Source organism: Phascolarctos cinereus, unplaced genomic scaffold (genome assembly GCF_003287225.1).
Source record: "Phascolarctos cinereus isolate Bilbo 61053 unplaced genomic scaffold, phaCin_HiC Scaffold_5;HRSCAF=322, whole genome shotgun sequence".
In the NCBI taxonomy this organism is placed as follows: Eukaryota; Metazoa; Chordata; class Mammalia; order Diprotodontia; family Phascolarctidae; genus Phascolarctos; species Phascolarctos cinereus.
In genome coordinates, this window is record NW_027555958.1 from 404,756,178 (window position 1) to 404,776,152 (window position 19,975).

At 34.6% G+C, this 19,975-nt stretch overlaps 1 protein-coding gene across 1 annotated transcript in view; it reads left to right on the top strand.

Moving 5' to 3' along the window:
• Positions 1–19,975, top strand: part of SHCBP1L (SHC binding and spindle associated 1 like) — a 46,419-nt gene that overhangs the window by 10,528 nt on the left and 15,916 nt on the right. The window contains 4 exon segments of the mRNA XM_020984278.2: positions 3,380–3,594; positions 4,875–4,961; positions 5,387–5,605; positions 19,700–19,805. Of these exon segments, the coding sequence (XP_020839937.2) occupies positions 3,380–3,594; positions 4,875–4,961; positions 5,387–5,605; positions 19,700–19,805 (627 nt within the window).

Consider the following 19,975-nt stretch of genomic DNA (forward strand, 5'->3'; position numbering starts at 1 on the left):
TTAAAAAAAAAAAGCCTAGCCATGATATTTCAAGAAATTATCAAGGAAAACTGCCCTGATATCTTTGATCCATTGGGTAAAATAAGAATAGAAAGAATCCACCACTGACCACCTCCTGAAAGGGATACCAAAAATGAAAAATACTAGGAATATTATAGCAAAATTCCCAAGCTCCCAGGTCAAGGAGAAAGTATTGCAACCAAGAAAGAAAAAAAGAAAATTGCAAAAGAAGGGGGAGGGAAGGAAGGGGGAGAAAATTTAAAACTCACAATCTTATGGAAGTGAATATTGAAAACTAAAAATAAGTAAATTATTAAAAAATGAAAAAATAGGATTTCCTTTCAAGAAGGAAAGCCCCAAACTGGAAAAAAAAATTTTATAGCAAGTTTTTCTGATAAAGGCCTTAATTCACAAACATAGAGAAGTGAGTGAAATTTGTAAGACTATGAGTCATTCTCCAATTGAGAAATAGTCAAAGGATATGAACAGAAAGATTTCAGAATAAGAAACCAAAGCTATCTACTGTAATATGAAAAAATGCTCTAAATCACTATTGATTAGAGAAATGCAAATTGAAAGAAGTCTGAGGTGCTACCTCACACCTGTCAGATCGACCAGTATGACAGAAAAGGAAAATGACAAATGTTGGAGGGTTTGTGGGAAAGTAGAACACTAATGCACTGTTGGTGGAGTTGTGAATTGATCCAGCCACTCTGGGGAGCAATTTGGAACTATGGCCAAAGGGCTGTAAAACTGCATACCACTACTAGGTTTGTAACCCAAAGACATCAAAGAAAAAGGAAAAGGACTGAAATATACAAAAAGACTTAAAACAGCTCTTTTTGTGGTAGTGAAGAATTGGAAATTGAGGGGATACTTCAATTTTTTTTCCCCAATTTCACATTAAAAACAATTTTTGACATTCATTTTTTTAAATTTTGAGTTCAAAATTCTTTTTCTCCCTCCCTTCCCCTCTTCTTGAGACACCAAGCAATTTGATGTGTTATACATGTATAATCATGCAAAACATATTTCCATATTGTGTTGTGAAAGAAAACAAAGACCAAAAAAAAAAGTGAATAAAAGCATGCTTTGATCTGCGTTCAGACACCATCAGTTCATTCTCTGGAGGTAGATAGCATTTTTCATCATGAGTCCTTTGAAAATGTGTTGGATCTTTGTAGTGCTGAGAATAGCTAAGTCATTCACAGTTGATCATTATACAGTATTGTTATTACTATGTACACTGTTTTCCTGGTTCTGCTCATTTCACTTTGCTTCAGTTCATGTAAGCAATTTTCTGTGATCTCTTACTAATGACTTTTTCCTTAAAGTTGCAATAGCATGTTGTTTTTCAACTTTCTAATATAACCATCTGATATTACATATTGTATTTATCCATGTCTTAGACCATGATTGAACTATAATCTCTATGAGAGCAGGGGTTATGTTTCATTTAATTTTTATTTCTCACTCAGAACCTGTATACCATAAATGCATAATAAATATGTTTTTAATAAATGAGTGAATAAAAAGAACCTTAAACAGGTCACTTAACTTTTTTGAGCCTCAGGTGCTATAACTGTACAATTGAGGGGTGTGAATTAGATGGCTAGAATTTAGCTAAACAATTTTAAAAGGAAAGATAATGTAGCAATATATGAAGCCCAAGTCTGTTAGTGTCCTTTAGAACTTTAGAATAGCAGAGGCAGAAAAGTAGCACAGTAAGATGGGAAATAATGAACAACAATGGCAAACTCAGCTGGAGTGTGATTGGGGTTTATTGAGCATTTTTGTTTGTCTTAAAATGAACAATTTACTTTTAAGTTCACCTTTTTAAAGTGGTAGTTATATAAAGTGTGATTTTTGTTATAACTTATGACCAGAAACTTTTATTTTAAAACATGTACTTTTAGTTTTAAATTCAATAGGAAAATAAGGTTCTATATACAAAATTTTTTGTCATGGCCAATTTTGGGGAAACATTTGTTCTTTGAATATAAACAGTAATTATCGGGTCATATATTTGGGGTTTGGTTAGGACTTTAGAGATTACCAAGTCCAACTTCCACATTTTATAGATCAGCCATTTAAGCCCCAGAGTTGCTAAGTGACTTGCCTTAGGTATTAAGCACTGTGATGTGTGAATTTTTTCACTGTAGTTTAATTTTTTTACCTGTTAAATAAATCTTCATTCTAGACAAGGAATTTTTTTCCCTATTTAGTAAATTGGCTTTTCCCATGGATTTGTATTATGAAGTAATTTTTTAGAAATCTAAATCCAGAAAATAGAGATATAATCTGTAATTATAATAGCTAACATTTATGTAGCACTTACGCTGTGCTAAGCTCTTTACAATTATTAATTCATTTAATCCTTACAACAGTCTTGTGAGGTAGGTGCTATTATTATCCTCATTTTACAGATGGGAAAACTGAGGCAGACAGGTTAAATGACACAACTAATAGGTGCTTGTGGTTACACTTAAACTCAGGGCCTCCAGACTCCAGACCCACCTTTTTATCTACTGTACCCACTAGTTGCTTAGGTCCTCCATCCTAGTGCCTTTGTTTCTGTCAAAAGATATTAGGGATCCATTACAGGAATCAGTTATTTCTATGAAGTGTTAAAACTAGGAAGTTAGTCAAAAGATACTTGAGTTTTGTGAATTTTATTGGAAAGGGGATTGTTAATGATGTGTTAACAGTTATTTGTGAAACAACTTTGACAGGAAAAAGGCAGTGTGGTAATGTGGAATAAATATTAACTGTGGAGGCAGAGAGCCTGAGTTTAAATTCTGATCCCAACCATCTGATACCTGTATGATGTGGCAAGTCATGTAGCCTCCTGCTCCTCAGATGATTTCTAAGGGCCTTTCTAGCTTAGATCTAAGACCTTATAATCTTGGGTACAAAATGGCTGTACACAGATACTTCCCACTCACTGAATTAGTTTTGCTATATCTGAAGTCAGAGTTCTCTAGTTTGTGTAGATATATGGAGTACCTTAATATTGCCATATAATTGTATGTGTTTACATTTAAAACATTTGGTAAATGTTTATGCTTCCAGAAAATTTCGGTGAAGTGAACTCTTTTTAAATAAGAATATATTTGAAATAATATTGAAAATAATGCAAACTATGCCCTCGTGTACCTTTATGCTAATATAAGTTCTAAAGTACAAGATGTGAGCAAAAGGTTTTTGTTTTTTTTAAATGAAGCAATTAACATAGGATCAGAATTAAATAACTATTACATGAATTTGTTAAGTCAGGAAACTTTAATTTTAAAAGCTACATAATTGGGCCACATAAAAAAGAAATATATTAGAAAAGTAAACAAATCTTTAATTATATATCTTCTAACATTTATTTTAGGTAACTTGTAAACCACGCCAAAGCTCATCATCTTGTTTCAAAGTTACTGTATCTGTTGCTGAGCCATTTTCATCTAATATTGCAAATATTCCAAGGGATTTGATTGATGAAACATTAGAAGAACTAGAACACAATGTACCTCTTTTGGAAGTTTATCCAGTTGAAGGGCAAGATGATGATATACATGATATTGCCCTGGCCTTGGAAGTTGTAAGGTATTAGTATTTTTCATTGATTTTAAGTTAGTCACATTTATTGTGCTGGTTTTACTTGATTTGTAGCCTTTTGTAGCCTTTGCATATGGAAGGCTCTTAATAAATATTTTTTGGTTTAGCTTTATTTTGTCTTGACTCTGTAGTACGAAGTTCAACTCACCTAGTGCCTATCTAACCTCTGCCATATTTGAAATTACCTTCTTATTATTGTTCTTTCTGGCAGATAAATACACACACACACACACACACACACACACACACATTGGAATAAGAGTCTCTGCTGTGATTAGAGCTTGATTTTTACTAAGAATTTGATTTTTAAAAGTGAAAATCCTGTCTATATTTAAACAAATTAAAAAGATAACAATATGTGATTAGCATCAGTTGTTCCTGTTGCCAATCATCTCTTTTCTGTTTCTCCTGCCTCATTTCCTCTTGGTGAAGCTTCTTGCTTCATGAGACATCTGTACTACTTTTCCCAAGACCTTGCTTATATGTTATCAAACTAATAGGCTTCAGCATGGTTAATGTGTTTATTTCAGCTACCTCACTATTCTGTTACCTGTATCATTACATGACCAAGTCATCTGAGGTCTGTCAGAGTTGCCAGTAGGGTATATGGATTAATTTTCTTATTTGTTTTTCCCATTTCTTAATCTTTTCTTCTGGAAACAAAACTAAAACATTTTGTCAATTTTGAGGCTTTCTTTCAATAGCACTACTGTTATTTTTCCTATAGGAATCTTGATGTCTTGATAGTCTAAGGTAAAATACAGGATTTCCCACTTTTAAGTCTCTATCTCTATTAGTCCCTTTGAGAAATATTTCAAAACTTTAATTCTTGAGAAAAACTTCTGAAGTTTTGAATTTTACAACTTGTTGATTATTCTTAAGATTATGGATGTTTTTTAAAAAATTAACAAATATACAAAACCTCAATACAACCAACTAAATTTGTTTAGTTTAATTTTAGTGTGAAAATTATCATAATTTTTTAGTTTAATCTCTCTTAGTCCTCCTCAGGAATACTTTGTTTATTTTTCTTCACTTTTCCTCTTAGGTTATCTAACTGGTATGTCCCTCATTCTTCTGCTTCTACTTTTTTCACTGTGCATTATTTAAAATAAATCTTTCCAGATTTCTATATATACCTCATATCTGTCTATCTTAATTGCATTATAATATCTCACTAAGTTAATGTATCACAATTTATTTGATCATAACCCATATTTTTGGACAAATTTTTTTACTGTCATGAAGAAAATTTGGGTTTATCTTAGGTTTTTCTATGATTTCCTTTGGAGAGACTGGGATGATGAAGAAAGTTGTGAGAACTATACAGCCCTAATTGAAGAAAGAATTAATCTGTAAGTATATTTTGACAAGTGATCTAGTGCAATAGTGTCAAACTCATAAATGGATCCCTGGGGGCAGTATGTTAAGGTAGAAGATCACAAATTAGCATTATTTAGGGTTTTTTTTTTATCGTTTTGTTAAACATTTCCCAGTTACATTTTAATCTGGTGTTAGCCCTATATTTGGGAATTTTTTGAGTTTTGACACCTCTGATCTAATGGAAAGAGTATTAAATTTTTAGTCAAAAGACCTGGATTTGAATCCCTACTTTGTGACTTCATAAACAAGTCACTTTTACCAGTCTGGGCCTCAATTCATCATCTGTAAAATTAAGATTGGACTAGATTATTAGCACTAAATTCCCTTGTAGCTCTAAATGTTATGATCCAGATTATATTTCAGAAGATGAAAGTTCTATTATATTTAAATATCTTAGGTGGTGTGATATACAGGATGGTACAATTCCTGGTCCTATTGCACAGCGTTTTAAAAAAACTTTGGAGAAGTACAAAAACAAGCGTGTGGAACTAATTGAATACCAAAGTAATATTAAAGAAGATCCATCTGCAGCAGAAGCTGTTGAGTGTTGGAAAAAATACTATGAGATTGTAATGCTATGTGGGTTGTTGAAGATGTGGGAAGATTTGCGCCTCAGGTAACTATCTACTTCATCTTAAACAACAATAAAATATGGAGTGATTCTTTTTTATTTTTTAATTTTAATTTTTTGTTTTGTTTTGGGTTGGGCAGTGGGGGTTAAGTGACTTGCCCAGGGTCACACAGCTAGTGTTATGTGTCTGAGGCTGGATTTGAACTCAGGTCCTCCTGAATCCAGGGGCCTTGCTCTATCCACTATTCCACCTAGCTGCCCCGTGAGTGATTCTTTTTTAAAAATAAGTTATTTATTATGAACCTTAATGCTAACACCAAGTAGACTGTTATATTTACAACTACTTAACTTTTTTAAAATTACCTTCAGCATACTCATAACTTAACAGTTATTTCCTCTATGTCCCCGTCTCTTTTTTGCCCATTCATTTACTTCTTATTTGTCCATGTATTTTCCTTTTATATAGTTGCAATCAATATGTCTACTGATTTTCTGGTTCACATTATTTTGTCTTTCTATGTTTCTTTGTATTCCACATTTAATGCAATTAAGAATGACAAGTAGTCTCAAATTACATTGATATGCTACCAGTTTTTTCAGCCATTCTCAAGTCAACAAGCATTTATTGTTTATTGTGCTTTAGGCAATGGGAACAGGAAATTATAATCTTTTGGGGGAAACAACCTGTACATAGATAAGTAAACATAAAGTAACATATAAAAGTAATTTTGATAAGGGAATGAAGTACTAACAACTCGGGAAATCAGGACAGGTCTCTTGATGTCGTAGTTGAACTGAGTTTTGAAGGGGCTGTGGCTTCCAAGAGGCAAGGTTGAGAAGGAGGAGAATTTCAGACATGGGAGACAGCCTATGCAAAGTCAGCAGTGACAGACATTTTAAATTGTTTTCAGTTTTTTACAATTACATTTTCTAGGTATGTAATCTATATACAGCTAGAGGGCTGGCTTTGTAGCCAGAAGACCTTGGTTCAATTCCTCCCTTGACACATGTTGCATGTTTGAACCTGAGTGAGTCCCTCAACCTCTTGATGCAATTCTCTTAAGACTGTAAGTTTCAGAGAAAATATCAACCTGCTTTGGAAGGAGTTTCCTCATCTGGTAGTTCCTTGTATCAATGATTTCACAGGTCTAGTCTATTCTCTATTCTAACCTTTGAACAGATACATAGCTTTGAAAAAATGATCCTTTAACTTGACACTTACCAGCTGTGTAACCCTGGACAAGTCCCCGATTGCCTCACCAAAAAAGCAAAAAAAAAAAAAATGATCCTTTAATCATCATATCAATGAAATTTTTAATATATTCCAGAACCTTTACTTTTAATAAGGGAATTTATGCCTCTCACATTTAATAAATGTCAAAATTGATTTGCCTCTTGTCATTTTTCCTATTTTAATATTGGCTGGAAAAAATGATTGCTGTTTTATTTTCCTGTAATCAATCAGTAAACATTTATTAAGTTGCCTACTCTGTGCCAGGCACTACGCTAAGTACTGGGGATACAAAAGAGCTTACAGTCTAATGAGGGAAAACAATACAAAAGGAAACTGAAAAGTGGAGCCTGGTGGACAGTTCAGTCAGAGAAATCCCAAATTAATTCAGCTAGGTGAAACATGAGGATATATCAGTCATTTTGCTATACCAAAACTGATTGATGAACCAATTTAAATTTCTGTCTTTTACACTGTTGATTGATTGGATTATAAGCTGGAAGGGACCTTAGAAGGCATCAATTCTAATCCTCTCATATTATGGTTGAGGAAACAAGCTCTGAGAACTTAAAATGACTTGCCCAGGATCACACGGCTAGTAAGTGTCTGAGGCAGTATTTGAATTTGATTTTTCCTAACTCTGATTCCATCTGTTATACCATTTAGCTATCTGTATGGTTCCCTGAGGCTTGACTTATTTTTTGGGATAGCTAGATCTTGTTTTTTTCTCCTTGTTAATTTTTTAAAACATTTTTTCTGTTTTAAAAAAATAGCATTTTATATTTTATGTAGTTTAACTCTTCATTGTTTTTTCATTAATCATAGTACACATGTTCTTTTATGCCAAGTCAAATTTGTTTCAGAAGTCTTGTAAAGATCTTTTTGACCAACTTTACTATCTTCCTTGTGTTGTTGCTGAGATATCTGAGATTCCAAATTGATATGCTTTGTTGAATAATTTCTTCTTGATGCTTGAATAAATTCCTTGTCTTTGTAACTTGAGGCTTGATAATTATATGTCATGGAGATGTGGATTTTGGATTTTACCATTCTGACATCCTGTGAACTTTTACTTTTGGCATACTGCCTGTTCTTGACCACATTGAGAAATTGTCTGTATATTTCCAAATATGGTATTCTCTCCCCCTCCCCTTTATAATCCCCACTGGGTTCTCATTTAATCTAAAATTTGATCTTGATCTCTCTTCTGAGTCTTTTAGTTTATTCTGCCTTGTTATTAATTTAATTTCTGGGTTCCATGATATACTGGGCTTCATAGTGTCACAATCCATTAATTTTTGCTCAATTACATTCTAGTTTTGCTTCATGTAAGATTTTTTTTAAAAATCCCTTTATTTCTTCCTCTTGAATTAAAATCTTTATTTGTTCTTTATTATGCAATTTATTTTGTCTCTTGCTTGGCATTTTTATAGCACTACTGGTATTGATTCAACTTGCATTTCTATAGAAGTTTTGTCCCTCATTCTCTGATACTGCAGAATTTCCATAACATGTTGGAGGAGTATTTTTTTAATTTATTCATTATCTCCAGAAGAAGTCTGTTCTGCTACTTCCCTCATTTGTTTATATGGATTTGGAGAGAGGGGGAATTAGTATCTGAATGTCAAGATGGCCCTCACTTCTGTTCTACTAGGTAAAGTAGTCCAAGGAGGACATTTTGGCTCACATGCTGCTATTTCATTATTTATTATTTGGTTTTTTAATAGTATTTTATTTTTTCCCAATCATATGTCAAGACAACTTTTAGTATTCATCTTTACAAGATTTTGAGTTCTAAACTTTTTTTTCCTCTCTCTACCCTCCCCTCTTCCTAAAATGATAGGCAATTTGATATAGGTTATATATGTGCAATTATGTAAAGCATATTGCCATATTAGTCACAGTTGTGAAAGAAGAAACAGATCAAAAGGAAAAAAAAAGATGAAAAAAATAAAGTAAGTTAAAGAAGTATGCTTCGATCTGCATTCAGACTACATCAGTTCTTTATCTGGATGTGGATGGCATTTTCCATCATGAGTCCTTTGTATTTGTTTTAGATTATCGTGTTGCTGAGAAGAGTTAAGTCATTCATGGTTGATCATGACACAGTGTTGCTGATAATGTGTACAGTGTTTTCTTCGTTTTGCTTATTTCACTTTGCCTCAGTTTATACAAGTCTTTCCATGTTTTTCTGAAATCTGCCTGTTCATCATTTCTTATTACACAATGGTATTCCATTACATCCGCATACCACAACATGTTCAGCCATTCCTCAATTGATGGGCATCCCCTCAATTTCCATTATTTTGCCACCATGGAAATGGCTGCTATAAATATATTTGCACATGTAGGTCCTTTTCCTTTTTTATGATCTCATTGGGTTAAAGGCCTACTAGTGATATTAATGGATCAAAGGGTGTGCACACTTTAGTTACCCTTTGGGCATAGTTACAAATTGTTCTGAATAGTAGGATCAGTTCACAACTCCATCAGCAGTGCATTAGTGTCCCAGTTTTCCCACATTCTCTCCAACGTTTATCATTTTCCTTTTTTGTCATATTAACCAATCTGATAGGTGTGAAGTGGTACTTAGAGCTGTTTTAATTTATATTTCTCTAATCAAAAGTGATTTAGAACACTTCTTCATGTGACTATAATTAGTTTTGCTTTCTTTGTCTGAAAACTGCCTGTTCATATCCTTTGACCATTTATCAATTGGAGAATGGCTTGTATTCTTATAAATTTGACTCAGTTCTCTATATATTTGAGAAATGGGGCCTTTATCAGAGACCCTTGCTATAAAGATCATTTCCCAGCTTTCTGTTTTCCTTCTAATCTTGGTTGCATTGGTTTTGTTTGTGCAAAAGCTTTTTTAATATAATCAAAATTATCTATTTTACATTTCATAATGCTCTCTATCTCTTGTTTGGTCATGAATTTTTCCCTTTTCTATAGATTTGATAGGTAGACTATTCCTTGCTTTTCTAATTTGCTTGTGTTGTCACCCTTTGTGTCTAAATCATGTACCCATTTTGACCATATCTTGGTATATGGTGTGAGATACTGGTCTACGCCTAGTTTGTGCCCTTTTGTCTGCTGTTTCTTTCAACCATTTTTGTAGACTTCTGTCATACTCTATTCCCTTCTTACTTGATCTACTTTTGCCAGTCATGGTTTTGTTTCGTCTTCACCTTTGTCTAACTCATGAAGAATGAGAGATTGGGTAAGACCAGTGATCCATAATTTTCCTAGTGCCTAGTACATAATTTTGCTTTGCACCTCACAGTAAAGATGCACATTGTAGTGACAGTGGTTCCAGTCTTTCCCTTTCTGCTCTACCCCCAAAGGAGCAAGCAATGGTGGTGGCTTCAGGATCTTTTGTTTTTAGGAAGTTTTTTTTTTTTTACTTTTATTGACTTTTCGTTTGTTTGGAGTTTTGAAGCAAGATTAGTGAAATTAGTATTTCTGACTTCTGTTTCTTCTACCATCATCTCAGACATCACTTGAATCTATGTAGTCATTCTTTAAACCTTAAATAAATATGTTAATAGAGTTTAAAATTATATATAGCACCTTCATTGAGAGAGGTCATAAAGTTCAAGTCTAACATACTTCAGTCAGTTGCCAGATCCTATCAGTTTTATCACTGTAATGTCTCTTATGTCTTTTCTTTCCTCTCTACTCTTGATTGCAAAAACTGTAGTCAAGATCTCATCTATTCTTATGTGGACTGATATAAAAGTCTCCTAATTATTGTTCCTGCCTTCATTCTTTTCCCTCTACAATCCTTCCTTCATACCACTGCCCAAGTATTCTGGTTTACTCAACTCTTATTATTTCATCCTTACTAAAACATCAATAGTGGTTCCCCATTGCCTGCTGAATAAAGTATAAATTTCTAATATGACTTCTGAGGTATTCAAGGTCTTTAATAATTTGACTCCCAACTCTGTCTGCAGTTCTTGTTCATCCTGTTCCATTTCATGTATTTTTTTTTCCAGACAAACTGGAGTTTCTTGTTCTTATTCTGATTTTTTTATCCACTTAGCTTTTTTAATGAGGAAAAGGCTTTCTCTCAAGTCTAGAATGTGTTTCTTCCATCTCTTATCTCCATCTCTTAAAGTCCCTTCTTTCAAGACTTAAGTGCTGCCTTCTACATGGAGTGTTGCCTGACCTCCCTAGAGTGAAAGTAATTTTTTCCTTTCTCTAATCTTTCAAAATGCTTTTCTTGTACCTCTCCTTTGCTCTTTGTATTTATCTCACCCTTCTTTTTTTTTTTATTATTGGAGTTAAGTACCTTTCTTTACCCTGATTAGATTTTAATTGTAAGCTTCTTGAGAGCTTAATTAGTCTTAATTTACCCATATATTAAGGGCTTAAGGCTCTGTCAAGGCACTGGGAAACAAAAATAAAAAATACATTGTGCCATCTCAGTTCTAATTTTGGGGTGGGAAAATGGTTACAATCTATACACAAACATAATACAAGGTAAAATGTAATGAGGAAAAGAAGAAAAAGGTAAAGTGTTGTAAGAAATTGGGGGCAATACAGGTAATTTTCCTTTGGGGCTATCAGAGAGAATATTTCATGGAGGAAATAGTGGCTGAGTAGAGCCTTGAAGCAAGTCCCCCCCCCCATTTCTACCTTTAAGAAAATGGAGACAGGTGCAGGGTATGTGCAGGGCATATTCTAAACATGGGGGCTATTTTAGCAGTGTCACAGACATAGGAGGGGGCAAGATAAGAACAGACAGGGTGGAAAGTAGTAGTCTAATTTACCTGGAACTTTGAATATGTGAAGGAGAAGAGATAAGGCTGGGCAGTAGGTTAAAACAAGATTGTGGAAGGACTTGAATGCTAGGGTTTGCCATTTAAATATTATTTGATGTGCAGTGAGGGAGTTATGGAAGGTTTTTAAGTAAAGCAGTGAAATTGATCATTGAAGTGTAGTAGGAAAATAACTTGGACAGCAGTGTGGAATAGACCAGAAATGTGAATACTAGTTAGGTTACTATAGTACGCTAAGCAAGAATAAAACCTTGAACTGGGGCAGGAGAGGAAAATTGCAGGAGTGTGTGCTGGAGCCAATATGTACTGGAGCTCATACTGGCTCTAGAGAACCAATTGTTAAATTTTCAGTGTGAGCATTTATACCATGGAAATTGGCAAATGCTATACAGATCAGAGCTCAATTTATTGTTTTATTGACTGTTAAGAGTTAATGTGATAGATAAAATATTAATAATGCAGATTAAATTTTTTTTTTTTCTGGAGAGTTAGTTCTTGAACATTTATCAGCTCACTCCTGGTTGTAAGTGGAAGAGAAGGACCTCATCTGTTAAGCTACTAGAGAGGGAAGTGATAGGATTTGACAATTGATTAAATGTTTGGTGTGAGGAACAGGGTGGTCATCATAGATTCCAGGGTCATCTATCTTTGTATTCCTAGTGCCTAGAATTCTACATATTAATAACTTAATAAATATTTATTGAATTGAATTGAAAAAAAAGATTCATGGAAATGAAATCTTCACTGGACATTAGTTAGTACTTGGCAATAATTTGTTCTGAATTAAATTTCACGGATCCAACATCCCTATTCAGATTTATCTTATTGTTGAGGCAGGAAAAAGTCTTGGGTTTCCACAAAAAAAACCAGCAGGGCAAGTAAATGAGAGTTTTTAGCCTCTACATTAATTTTCATTTTTTTTCTAATAGAAATCTTTGTTTATTGTTGACTGAAAAATAAAATTAATTTACTCAGAGCCACTTATTACGTTCCTATATTCTTAACTTTCTTACTGGACATTGTCCATTAAGATAGCTACTACTGTCTACGTTTTCGAAATGGAGAAACAGGCCTAATTACTTGCTAATTAATTAGGACCGAAGTCTCCTCAGGATTATCTAATATCTCAATTTTATTTATCACTTTCATGACCTATAACCATTGTTTCTTTACCCTTGTATGATTCCTAGGCCTGTGTTTTATTTTTAAAATATTTCTAGCAAGTAATAACTAGCCTAGGTCTTCTATTAATATTCACTTCTAGTTCCTTACTTATTTCTTATCAATAAATGTTGCATTGTAATGCTAGATTTTGGTACTTTGGGCTTCTGAAATTTTTATCTTAAATATCTCATACAGTACCTTGTGGTCTGAAGGTATTCTTGGGGTTCTTGAAGGCTATGCCAATAAAGTACAAGCTCTGGCAATGTACTACCATAGTATGTTGATTTCAAGCATAGTTCAAGCAGTGAACTGTGTTTTCTTTCCAAGAACTAACTTCATTAAGTATAGAGAAGGTCGTTGCCAGTGGACTGGCTACTTGATGTAGAATTCTTTGGCTATGGCAATCTATGAAGCATAGAAAAATACAAAGTGGTTTTCACTCCCATGAAGTGCCTTTCCACCTCTGTAGATGGCAGAGCAATAGAATAAAGGGATAAGAGGTGCCAAGAATTACAGTTTTTATACCATCTATGAGCATTAAGTAGCTTGAACATGTGGGCAGCTAGGTAGCACAGTAGATAGAGTGTCAAGCTTAGAGTCAGGAAGACTTATCTTTCTGAGTTCACATCAGGCCTCAGTTACTAGCTGTGTGACTTTGGGCAAGTCACTTAACCCTGTTTGCCTCAGTTTCTCACTTGTAAAATGACCTGGAGAAGGAAATGGCAGACAACTCCAGTATCTTTGCCAAGAAAACACCAAATAGGGTTGTGAAGAGTTGAAATGACTGAAAACATGACTGAACAACAACAATAAAGATAGTATAAATCAGCATGATATGGCCAAGAAACCCAAACTCCGAATTAATGATTTCTTAGGCAACATTGATTATAGAAGCATAGTACTCAGAAAGATGGAATAAGAGTAATGTTGCATTTTGCTGTGGTCAGAATATATTTAGAATATTATACTCAGAGTGGATTACATTTTAGGAATTACGTTTTCAAGCTGGAGTGTAAACCAAAGGAGGAGCTGTATAACCCCGGGCAGAATACTGAACTCTCTAAGCCTGTATCATTCTGCTTAACATTTCCTGATGAGACAATTTAATTGGTTTTTTGTTTTGTTTTGTTTTGGTGAGGCAGTTGGGGTTAAGTGACTTGCCCCAAGTCACACAGCTTGTGAGTGTTATGTGTCTGAGGTCAGATTTGAACTCAGGTCTTCCTGACTCCTGGATCGGTACTCTATTCACTGTGCCACCTCGCCACCCCCTGATGAGACAATTTAGAAAAAGACATTTTGTAAACTATAAAATATACTGTAAATATGAGTACTTTTCAAAATTAATATCTTATTTCAGTTAGGATTTAGAGTTCTGCGGCATAAGATATTGAACAGAATGATTCCACAGTCCTGTATTCGGAGATCAAGCCTACTGTTGATTAAGCACAATCTCTCTGCTGACCTCCAATCTTACATCTCCAACTGCTTTTCAGACATCTCAAAATTGGATGTCCAATAGATACCTTAAACTAAATATGTCCAAAACAGAACTTAGATTCTTTCCCCCTAAACCTGCCCCTTTTCCTATCTCCCCTGTTCCTGCAGAGGGCAGCACCATTCTGCAGGTCCCTCAGGCTCATCTGTTGTCAAAGCCTGCTGATTCAGTACCTTTGCACTCTCTCTCCTCTGACACTGCCACTACTCTAGTTCAGGCCCTCATCACCTCACTTATGGGACTATTGAACTAGCCTGATGGTGCATCTGCCAGCCTCAAGTCCCCTCTCCCCTCCAACCCAACCTCCTCCGGACTCCAATGTATCCTCCATTTAGCCACCAAAGTGATTTTCCTACAGTGCAGGTCTGATCATACCACCCCTTCTACTCAATAAACTCCAGTGGTTCCCTATCTCCTCCAGGATAAAATACAGAATCCTCTGTTTGGGCATTCAAAGCCCTTCATAATCTAGCCCCACCTTACCTTTCCTGTCTTCTTACATGTATGCAGCAACACATATGCTTTGATCCAGTGACACTGGCCTCTTGGCTGTTCCACAAATAAAATACTCCATCTCTTGGCTTTGGGCATTTTCTCTGGCTGTCCCCCATGGAATGCCCCTCCCTCCTCCACTATGACTACTGATCTCCTTAGCTTTTTTTTACTTAACATTTCAATTTGTTTATTTTTTAATGTTCTTTTCTTTTTAAACTTTGAATTCTAAATTCTCTTCCTCCTTCCCCCACCCACTGAGAAAGCAAGCAGTATATCAGTTATACATGTGAAATCATGCAAAGCATATTTCCATTTTACCTGTGTTTCAAAAAGAAGCAAGAAAAATAAAATGAGAAAATTATACTTCAGTTTGCACTAAGCATTCATCAGTTCTCTCTCTTGTTTTGGGTCATTGTATTGCTCAGAGTAGTGAAGTCTTTCACAGTTGATCATTGTTACCACATTTCTATTACTGTGAACAAAGCTGTCCTGGCTCTTCTCACTTTATTTTGAATCAGTTCATATAAGTCTTGCCATGTTTTTCTGACTGCTCCCCCCCCCCCACACCTTACCCCTCCCCTGTCATTTCTTGTAGCACAGCAGTACTATATCACAATCATGTGTTACAACTTGTTCAGCCATTCCCAATTGATTAGCATCCCCTCAATTTCCAGTTCTTTGCAACCTCAAAAGTCCTGGCTTTTTCTTTAAGTATAGTTTAAAATCTCATCTTCTACAGGAAGCCTTTCCCAACTCCTTTTAATTCTAATGCCTTCTCTCTTAATTATTTCCTCTTTATCCTATATATAGCTTTTTTTTGTATAGGTTTGTTTGCTTGTTGTCTCCCCCACTAGATTGTAAGCTTCTTGAGAGCAAGAACTGTCTTTTGTCTCTTTTTGTATCCCCAGATCCTAGCACGGTGCCTGGCACATAGTAGGTGCTTAATAAATGTTGATTGGGGGCAGCTAGGTTGCACAGTGGATAGAGCAGCGGCCCTGAAGTCAGGAAGACCTGAGTTCAAATACAGCTGCAGACCAAAGGCTGCCTTTAAAACAAACAAACAAACAAACAAATAAATGTTGATTGGATTGATTGAGGCATTTTTTTTAAGGCAATTGGGGTTAAGTGACTTGCCCAGGGTCACACAGCTAGTAAGTGTCAAGTGTTTGGTCTGAGGCTGGATTTGAACTCAGGGCTGGTGCTCTATCCATTGCCCCACCTAGCTGCCCCCTGATTGAGGCATTATTCTAGGTGCTAGAGATATAAAGACAAAAATGAAACAGTCCATGCCCTCAAGGAACTTATCATCTATCCTAATACTTTAGTATTTCAATTGATCCAGTAATATGGATTCTCTCTTATCAGGGCAGAAGGCAACCACCAAATGTGATTATGATTTATATTCTCCAAAGATCCTATTCATAGGATTTACCCAGTGTGTTATAGGGCCCTCTTGTTCTTTTTACATTTTATGGGTACCAGTGCAGCTTCTTGAACTAGCCATCTGTTCTCTTACAACATGATTTATTCACGTATTTCATTGTATTTCTTGGCTGATATTTCTTTTTTTCCCAGGTATTTATTAAAATAAAAATGTTAAGCATTGCTAATATACTAGAGTAATTTCCAAGTGATTTCCTCTCTCCATAGCTCATTTTATGAACCACATTCCCCAGTGCTCAATCCTGTGCCATTAACCACCTTGCAGACCCAGATCCTTTTGAAAATTGGTCTGCTTCCATCTCATAGAAAAGGAGGATGAATTTACACCTATGTCTTTGCCCCCTTGCCATGTTGCCATTAACATGAGCAAAGGAAGCTGAACTTTCCTTTCCCTAGCTCATACCATGTGGGAAATCACTCTTCATTTACCAGGTTAAAGATTAATTTGGCTGATTATTTCTTATGCCATTTCTTGTACTTAAATTGTTGTTGAAAATATGCTGTTGCCTCTTCATCACCCATCAGGTCACATACAGCTTTGTTCAAAGATTTGTGGTGGTTCAAGATTTGTGACCATTTAGTACCGTTGGAGAAAAATGCAAAAAGAGTTTGCTGGACGTTAGAGTCTAAGCTTGAGGACAAAGATTTTCATTTTTGTCCTTATTATGTACCTAGAGATCCTTGAAAGCATTCTTATGTGCCTCATTCAAGGTTAATAAAGTTTTTAAACAGAATTTTCTATAGGGTTGCATTTGTTAATTATATATGTTATATATGTAATGTATACATATATATAAATTTATAATTTTAATAAATGTTACAGTCTCCTCATGCCCACCATGCCCTCCATTTGGGTGAAATTCAATTTTTAATTCTTTGGAGCTTGTATTATTTCAATTTCAGAAGAATTTTATAAGGATGCAAATTGGGTAGTAATTTTGTCTATGATTTTTTTTCTATCCTTTTAGCATTTTCTTCTTTTTTGGGTCACCTGCAGAACAGTCTCTCAGTACTTTCAAGATTATGTTGCTATCTGTACAAGTGTCTTCTGTATGTTCTTCTGGGACAGCATCCTTTCCTAACTTTTTTTTTTTTACTAAATGCCATTCCTAATTCTTCATATAAATGGTACTGAGATATTATACCACATGTGATGTTCCACTTGTGATGAATATAGATTGATGCAGAAAGGCTGACGAATGAAAAGGAAAATGATAAATGTTGGAGAGGATGTGAGAAAATGGAGACACTAATGGTGGAGTTGTGAGCTGATCCAGCCATTCTGGAGAGCAATTTGGAAATATGCCCAAAAGGCAATCAAACTCTGCATATCCTTTGATCTAACAATACCACTTCTAGGTCTGTATCCCCAAAAAATCATAAAAAAGGGAAAAGGACTTACATGTACAAAAATATTTATAGCAGCTCTTTTTCTGGTGGCAAAGAATTAGAAATTGAGGGGATGCCCATCAGTTGGGGAATGACTGAACAAGTTGTGGTGTATGAATGTAATGGAATACTGTTGTGCAATAAGAAATGACGAGTAGGTGGATTTCAGAAAAACCTGGAAAGACTTACATGAATTGATGCGAAGTGAAGTGAGCAGAACCAGAAGAACAATATACACAGTAACAGCAATGTTGCGTGATGTTCAACCATGAATAACTTGGCAGTTCTCTACAATACAACGATCTAAGACAATTCCAAAGGACTCATGATGGAAAATTCTGTTCACATCCAGAAAAAGAATGATGTAGTCTGAATGCAGATTGAAGCATATGATTTTCACTTTCTTTATCTTTTTTGTTTTTTTTTTCCTTTTGGTCTGTTTCTTCTTTTGCATAACTAATATGAAAATATGTTCTACGTGATTGCACATGTATAACTTATTTAAAATTCTTACCTTTTTAGGGAAGGAGGAGGGAGTAGGAGAGAGAAAATTTGGAACTCACAGTAAAATAAAATAAAAAAAAGAATGTAAGAAATCGTCTTTACATGTAATTGGAAAAAATACTGTTGAAAAGAAAAGCTGACAAATCTATTGTTCCACATTCTACTTGTCCTTTTTCCCCTCTCTTTGTTGTAGAGGAGATTGTTATTTAGATTTAGATTGGCTTGAATGTCCTGTGAAGTTCCTTCCAAATCTGAGATTATGAGATTCTTGACAATTTCATCTATAACTACTTTCGTGGTGATATGGCTGCTTAGATTGGTGCCTGGCAGGAGTGTGCTGGTAAATGTTTCACAACTGTTTCCAAAAAAGATGTGTACGTGACATACTTTTAAATTAAACTTGCATTATTAACATTTTCTCTGATATTTTCTGAAATCTAGTCAATCATTAAAGCCCTGATTTGAATTGTTGACTTATTTCTGAGGTGTAAATGCTCACACTGAAAATTTAACAGTTATCGCTCATAGCCCTGGGACTCTCATACCAAGCTTTCTATAGATTTGTTTTCCCCTTTGCTTTTCGCTATCAAGGAAACTAAATGCAATACTATTTCTGGTTTTTTGTTATTCTTTAATTTTTTTCCAAGTGTTTTATAAATGAATTTGTATTTTAAACTACTGTTACTTTTGACTGCTATTTCTCTCCATGGCAAGGCAATGAATATTGGGTGACTAAGGCAGTTTCTGGGCTGTTTGGCCAGCTTATTGTGATGACTACTTTATATCACTCAGAGAAAATGGTTAATCAAGGTCAATCAGTATCTTTGTCTTTTTTCTAATTCCCATTTGTTAGCATTACTGTAGCCTGTTTGAAGAGGTGAGATTGAAACTGTTACATTAATACTCATCATCTTTCTTAACTATTCTAATTTGATGTTGGTTATGATATTTGCTCTAGTTTAAGGTCTGACTTCACTCAGATATCTGATTCTGAAATAAATTCCACATCAGTAGCTAGTCATTTCTTATCTGTTTAAGATAAAATCAGTTCAGTTTTTTGTGATGTGATTAGCTGTTTGTCAGATACACTTTAAAAAATATTTATTTAATACCTTTGATTTTCAAACTTGAATGACTGTTTTGTTTCTGGAAATTCAACAATGGAGAATACTTACTTTTGTAAAAAAAACTTTATTGTGAGCTTAATAGTCTCAAAAATGTACACATAAAGACCAAAACTATTATTTACATTGTTTTTTATGAAGAAAATACGTTTTAACAAATAATAATGATAATCATTTATTTACTTTGTCCTCTTTCTGACAGCTTTACCTTGGCAAACCCTTGAATAAACAGTTATAGGACTGTGTGTGTGTGTGTGTGTGTGTGTGTGTTGTGTGTGTGTGTGTGTGAGAGAGAGAGAGAGAGAGAGAGAGAGAGAGAGAGAGAGAGAGAGAGAGAGAGATGAAAAGACTAAAACCCTTTTTATCTACAAAAGCATCTAGAATGTCTCATTCCCCTGTGATGCTGGGTAACTAAGGTTCTAACATAATAAATAAAACTAGGTTAGCCTGTTTTCTGTTCATTTGAAACATTTGATTTAAATAAATATTTGAATTTTTAAATTACAGAGTTCACGGACCTTTCTTCCCAAGAATTTTGAGGCGTAGGAAAGGAAAAAGAGAATTGGGGAAAACCATAACTCATATTGTAGCCAAAGTGATGACTACTGAAATGGTAAGAAATATACATTAGGCCTCTATTAATTCAAATTTAACTCATCATTACTGAATGGAATTATTAAATGTTTCTTTGCATGTGGTACTCTATGCTAGATACTGTTAAAAGGAAATTTGAGATTATTGTTGCTTTTGGGAAGTTTAAAATGTAAGCTTGACAAGATCCAG